The sequence below is a fragment of the Colias eurytheme genome, chromosome 6 (genome assembly GCF_061535395.1).
Source record: "Colias eurytheme isolate Ceu_HAF_F1 chromosome 6, ilColEury1 Martin Lab GWU primary, whole genome shotgun sequence".
NCBI lineage: Eukaryota > Metazoa > Arthropoda > Insecta > Lepidoptera > Pieridae > Colias > Colias eurytheme.
In genome coordinates this window covers 9795538-9802820 of record NC_142985.1, presented here as the reverse complement: position 1 = coordinate 9802820, position 7283 = coordinate 9795538, and the positions used below count along the sequence as shown (strand labels likewise).

At 33.5% G+C, this 7283-nt stretch overlaps 1 protein-coding gene across 1 annotated transcript; it reads right to left on the bottom strand.

Moving 5' to 3' along the window:
* Positions 1-5288: 5288 nt before the first annotated feature.
* On the bottom strand, positions 5289-6955 carry fd96Cb (forkhead domain 96Cb). The gene has a single exon (XM_090103434.1). It carries the CDS (start codon positions 6867-6869, stop codon positions 6093-6095), a length of 777 nt encoding a protein of 258 aa, XP_089959560.1. The 5' UTR covers positions 6870-6955; the 3' UTR covers positions 5289-6092.
* Positions 6956-7283: the final 328 nt, after the last annotated feature.

Genomic DNA, 7283 nt, shown 5'->3' with positions numbered 1-7283 from the left:
GTCAGCCATTTAAATAAAAGCCACAATATTGAAGTAGTTTTAATTCAATCGAGCGACATTAAATTCACGTGAGGCTGAGCGACCCACTCATTACGACTTCATTTTGTTGTAACAACAATAAAAAGGCGCGTTTGCGTTTTATTATTCTGCTAAAGTTGACAGCTTTTGTATGGGAATCAATCTTGGTTTATTCATAATGATGAAAAATCAGTTCCAGTATACAACAAAGGAGCTAATGTTGTTTATACCTCCTTTTCATATCGCTAATGTTCTCAGAACGCTATTGTTAAAACCTTTACGGATTTATATGCCTTATATACATTACGAATAATATGAAAATTATAACAGTGCCTATTCACTAGTCTTGAATTTGATTCTTGATTGAATTCAATTTTCGTTTTTTAGGGGAATTGTGTAATACTAGGCAAACAAATTGTTAGCCTTTAAAAAATATATACTTAGGTACATCTATGTAACAACCCTTGAATAAAATAAAATAAAAAGGAAAATACAGTTTTTAAATGAATTATTACACTATTAGCTCTACTCTTAGGCTCTACCGCAACACATAACAAGACTTTCTGCCCACAAGTTTATTTGTATCAGTATTATGCAGTTAGCGTGTTGTTTTATCATTAGGTACCTACCTGTTGTTTTTCTTTGTGGACAGATAGAAATTATCACCATCAAAGTTTATTCTTACAAATTATTTTTAAATTGCATTTTAAACACGACGCATCTGTCGCCGAATACACACGCAATCAAAACGTCATTTGTTTCATAAAACGTAGCATATTTTTATATTTTTAACTCTTAACGATAATTAAAATATCCCAATAAATTGCAACAACAATTATTTTGATTTGGCGAAATAAAATCAATCAAAACTTTCCATTAAAACACGAAACTATAGTAATATTAAAAGAACCAATCAATTATATTTTATCACTTGCAAGTATAATAATTGCATAATAAACTGGCAATTTAATAATGATAGACAAATTTGTGCAAATGTTTCGTTTTATTAATCGACACTTTAGTTTCGCGTGCAAACATTATATAAATCGTTCACGACCAACACGGGCACTTACAATTTGGATAATGGATAACATAACGCTCAGTTCCTGACATTTGCGGATTATTTCTAGTTAGCCTATTAATTTGCTGAAGTCAGTATCGATTTCTAACGCTGCGTATTCAACTTTATATAAATAAACGAAAGCGACATACAAATAGATGATTAGTTAGAAAAAATTAACAATAGTTACCTACGTGTCAAGTCCCACACACTCGGCATTACAAACAGTGTAGAAAAAACCGAAGGCGTCCTAAACGCGTGGTACAAAAAGTGGCTCTTACGGAACGGTATCGGTCGGCGCGCTCAAAGGCGCCGGCGACCGCTCATTTCACACCATCATCCGATAAAGCCTCGGCCTGCCATACGTGATCTAATGACAACTACTAAAACGACGCAACCAGTTTTGGAAAACAGAATTTCATCTCTATGAGTGCTAGTTTAAGAACCACTTTGTCTCTACTTATTATTTGTTTTTAAGTTTAATATTGACAGTTGGCTTTACTGTTCTGCAAAAAATAAACAGCAATTATTTTCTGTTTCCAATATTTATAAATATATAAATTTATTCCTTATATTTTATTTCTACATTAATTAACAATTATTTATAAGTTACATTATCGTTCATCACCAATCTTGTAAGTCAGGTATCCAGCGAGCGAGGGGCGGGCGGCATACAATAGCCGGAACTGCGGCGGGATGTCGTGATGTCACCGACAATTTTCTAAACCTTCATTCAACTTTCAAGACCGTGTCCCTTGACTTAGAGCCGATTCATTCAGCCGTTTATTCGATTGTAGCCTTAATGTCGCCTTTTACATCGTTTGTGTTCATTCAATTTGCTAACGAATTGATTATTTTAAGATGGGTAATTTATTGTTTTATTAATTTTTTTTTAATAAATCATTCTCATTATTACTTGATTTTGTTAGATATTATTGTTACCTATATATCTATTTTTTAATTTAAAAATGTCTTCAATTTATTTCACATCACACATCCTAATTCCGAAAGCATCTAATAATATAGAAGTAGGTAATTTATTCTGCAATAAAAACAATATTTTGATCTCACCTTGACATTTTATCATATATGATATTTGTCGTAGGTCTAAATATTAATGTGATTGATAGCTGTTATACATAAATAATAAATGTAATTAATATAGGACATATAAATATTATGATATACGTTTCAAAATATCTCACATAAGATAAATTAAGGAAGTAGGTACTAAAACTGCTGCGAATAAAACTGGACTTATGACACAGTTTTATGTCTTGCATAACATCAAAAACATGTTATAGATTCATTGGTCAGTTATGTAAATAAAAATATCGAAAACAAACAAAACAGAACGGTTTTTAAACAGGAAGGATACTTTTTCACAATAACTTTCAAGATTGAAAAGCACCATGTTTTGGTATTGGACCGCAAGAATCAAAGACCGCTTGTCTTACACAAATTTTTGAAGGACAAACTCGTTTAGATTAAAATGAGTTACTTTGTTATAGAACATAAATAAACAAAGCATAATAGATACCTACATAATATTCAAAAATGTAGAGAAAATTGTTTCATTTTTCAATCTTATAACAATAATATGATGTCTCATGAGAAAAAATAAAAAGCTGTCATATGGATTTCGTTAGAATAAAGTTAGAAACTTAGAAAAATTCATCAGGCGAGATCGTGGCCAAGCGCTTTCTATCGTACAATAAAAAAAATTATATTCATTTCTGATGCCCAAGGGTTTGACGTCAAAGTTCCCCTTTGCGAATAGCCTCTATATATAATAATCACAAATTAATATTATACGTCTCTAAAACTCATATCACGGCGAGATAATTACACATAAGGATGTTAGGAAAACAAAAAAGTGTGCTGTGAAAGGATGGGCACAATGTGTTAGATATTAATTCCCAAATTAGAGGTTACGTTGTTTGTTACAAAGGTGTTCGGACAAAAACATCGACAGAAGTGCTAAGAGACCGATTATTATTTAAGGTTTGTAATGATCCAACTCAAACAGCTGCCTCAGCAAATATTTAATATTGCTGTGGTAACTTAAAAAATGTTGATGCACAAATAATAGTAAACAATGTGTGCTTTGGGCTAACTCTACAAATATGACTTGGGGTGTTGTCTCAATGTTTACCTTATAGAAAATAAAGACTATATATATTTTACACTGTGAAAAAGTAATATTGTTTATTTAATGTTTTACATACTGGACTTTACCTCATTGTTTGTTTTTCTTTTTAATTCGTTAGGTTATTTAGCTCTAGGTACATGGTTAAGAAAGTTTTTGCTCTAGCTACTTTAGATGGTTACTAAGGTACCCACCTTTGTTCAATACCATGTCATATTGAAACCTACCAATATTTCAAATGATTTTCACCTTTCTACCTTAACTGGGAAATAAGATATACTTATGTACTAGGTACCGCCCTCAATTTCCTCTCACATTTAGGTAAATGAAAATTCAGTACTGCCACTACGACTTGAAGAAATTTCGTTTATATCTACCACCATTTCTAATACTTCAAAAAAAATTACCAACAAACCATTCAAATTACCCGTTTATTAAAGCAATGGAACATAAACATGTTGAAATTATCCGTCACTTAACAGTAAAAGATATCCACATACATGCTACAATTGGCAAAATATTAGCAATGTATCTGCGGACAATACCGCCATTAATAATTTTGTTCAGCATTGTTGCAAATGATTTACGCCCGAGTCGGTGCATGGATATCATTTTGATTTATGACACTTTAATGGATCTTGTTACTAAGTTAAGAATATTGTTTATGCTCTAACGCTAACGCTAACGTTTGTGGAGGAAATAGATTCTTGGAGGAAATCAAGTCACACTAGAATGAGCGTTTGTAAACATCTTTATCATCTCGTAATCAAGAAATATTTTGGTTATTTTATCTGTAAATTAAGTAAACAAACAAGTTTTCTTAATTCACAAATAAATGAATTAATTAAGGAATACATTTATTTTTTAGATTTAAGTATTTATATTGTAACAAAACTGAAAATTAAAAACTATGTTACTACAATAAAAAAAAAACAAAGAGTTGCTGATATATTTGCAGTTTTATTTTATAAACAATTGATTTCTATGAAATTCCACTTAACCCATATTTTTTAAATAATAAAAAAGCTTGAAAAAATTATAAACAACATCCTACTCTATCCTACTTGTTTAAGCTCAAAATTGGAAAAAATACGTACAAATTTACCTACCTTTAACGTTAAAACAAACATTAAGTAGGAACAAATTACAATTGAATTCATTTAAATAAATGTGTTTATAAGCTATGTAGCGTAACCCAGTATCTAAGTACATATTTCAAAATAAAATATGACCAACCATTTTTTATTTTAATTTATTCGTCCAGCTTTTTTGTAACTGCTACTATGTTGTTTTTAATTTAAAAAATTTAATATTTTCCAAGAAAAGTTAAATAATTATAAATATTACAAAAAGTAGATACAAAAAGTAGAGTTTTTATTAGAGCTTTAATATAAGATCACTAAATTGTAGCGAACGAGATGCTTAGTAGGTAAGTGATAGTGCCTATTTGTTATCATCTAAAATTTTCTGGTATAGGTAAGTACGCCAAAAATACTATTTATTGTTTATACTCATTAAACTTATTGTTACTAGGTTTTGCCCGACTTCGAATGAGATCGAATCCACCCGAAGGCACAAAAAATTGCAATAAAATCGGTCCAGCCCTTAGATCATTAAGTAATGATCTAAGGTCCAGCCACATATTATAAAAATCAAAACACATTCTTGTTAAATATGAACAATGAAAGCTGAACTGTAGACTGCAGCTGACTGTAGCTGTCTGTAAATACTAGGAGCAAGTGCTAATCGATAAATCCTGTTTAATGTCCGTTTTAAGACAACTCGCCGTTCTCTTACAGGTGCAGTATGATTCAGTATGCCCTAGATAAACAATTAAATAAAGCAAGTTTCAATATAATTAATTTTATTCATAAATAATTACGCTGGCACTTTATCTCCCAAATCCAATAAGATCTGTGCCACTATTGTAGTTTAACTTGTAATACAATTTATCACATTCCGACCAACCAGTTTGAAAATGCCTTTAAAATATTTTTTATCTGTATTAGTGGCTAATCAGGGAGGCAATGACTCGACAATTGTTCAAGTAGCAATATCACGACCTATTAGATCACAAATGTGGGTCGTTGCGGTCGTTACAGCGTGAAACGGACCACCTTCGCGTTCATTTTTTACCATTCAAAAATTTCTTCTCTAACTCAAACCCCCCACGAAGGATTAGGAACTTTAGTAACACTTCAACACTCCTGTAAAAAGCGTAATAATCTGATTAAATTTATCGTTTACCACCCAGATAGAATAACCAAGTTGAACAAATTCAATAAAACAAGATGTAGGTACCATAATAATTGTTTCTTTTAATATACTGCTTACAACTATAACAATGAAATCTATTTACAAAGCGAATAGGTAATATTTAAGTTTATCTAGGTACACTATAACGACAAAGCCAAATAAATACGATTTACAATTTTCCATAACTTCACTAACATTAAAACATGGAATGTTCACTTGATAGAATATTTACAATCACTAAATAAATAAATTATTATCATCACTAGCACGAACATCTATTAATTTTTAAGTACGTCTATATTTGAGATCACTTAAATATATGTCGTTGATTATGAGGTTGCTGGTTTATAAAAACTTTAAATCGATTAGCGTATTTAGGCCTCTCACAACACCGTCGGCTAACACGCGAGCCTTAAAATCTACAAATACTAACGGAATAACAAAAGACTATTTACATATAGGAACAAAATAACTTATTATAATTAATTTACTTAATAAAGATTTAACGGGAACCGAAGAAGAATCGTGTTAACTTGAATATTTCTCATAAATCTGTACTTACAACCTAGCATTGCACATGTTGTAACAGTTCACAAGATCTTGGTGATGTCACGCGACGGGAAGCAGCGGTGGCTGCAGGTAACAGGGACGGAGGGCATGGGCGGCCGCTTGCAAGAGCTCTGCCTGGTACCTATGCGCTGCCAGCATGTACGGTGAGGGCATCGACAAATCCAACCTCGGAATGGGAGGCATCACTTGCATTGTTATCATCGGCTGAGGAGGTGACGGTGACGATCTAGGTGGTTCTGGCTCCAACAAGGCATCTATTGTAAACGCTCTTCGTGGCCTCTCCCGTGGTAAAACTGTCACAGCTACTTCAGGTAATTCAGCGGGTTCAGGACTCATTTGCGAACACATTGGCGGCGTATACAAACTTGCGCTGGGCAATGCCGACGGCGGAGGTGGCGCATTCGCTTGCCGAGCCAAAAATGCCCTATTAAAACTTGCAAGGGCGGCCAATTCAGCATTAAGATTATCTTTTTCACCTTTCTGCAACTTGAATCTTTTTCTGCGTCGCAATAAGGAACCGTTCTCGAACATATCGAAGGCCTGAGGATGCAAAGTCCAATAAGCTCCTTTGCCAGGTCTGTCCGGTCTTCGTGGCACTTTCACGAAACAATCGTTGAAAGAAAGATTGTGTCTCAATGAATTCTGCCATCTCTGCGTGTTTCTTCTGTAGTAAGGAAATCGGTCCATTATAAACCGATATATCTCTGATAGCGGCAACATGCGCTCCGGTGAACTCCATATTGCCATTGCTGTTAGCGAAATGTAAGAATAAGGTGGTTTTTGATCACCATACGATTCACGTGATGGTCGCGGCATGGTCACTTCCACTGAGGACCGGCAACAAGATTATGTTACAAAATGAATTTGTGTAACCGGCACAGCGTGTAGTCACGTCACTTCGATGCGAGGTGTGAAAAAGAACTGAGGCGCGGAGAGCTTGCCGGTTGATCCGCCCGCCTTGTAGGGGTCCCACTGTGTATGAGTAGAGCCGCTAGATTCTCGCTTTCGATTGGCTGGGTACGCGACCAATGGGAAACGAGAACTTTCAGGTATGATGTCGGCTCACTAACAAGGAATTTAAATTGATATTATGTTTATATTGCCTCCAAACATCCTTTGTGATGACACCGCTTTTTATTTAGCGTATGTAAATTACAATGATACAGAAAAAGAGATTTGAATTATGCACCAATTCAACGATGAATGTATATCATTATGTAGTCTCAGTAG

Coding starts and splice junctions, on each gene's coding strand:
- fd96Cb (XM_090103434.1), bottom strand. CDS start 6,869: ATGCCGCGACCATCACGTGAATCGTATGGTGATCAAAAACCACCTTAT.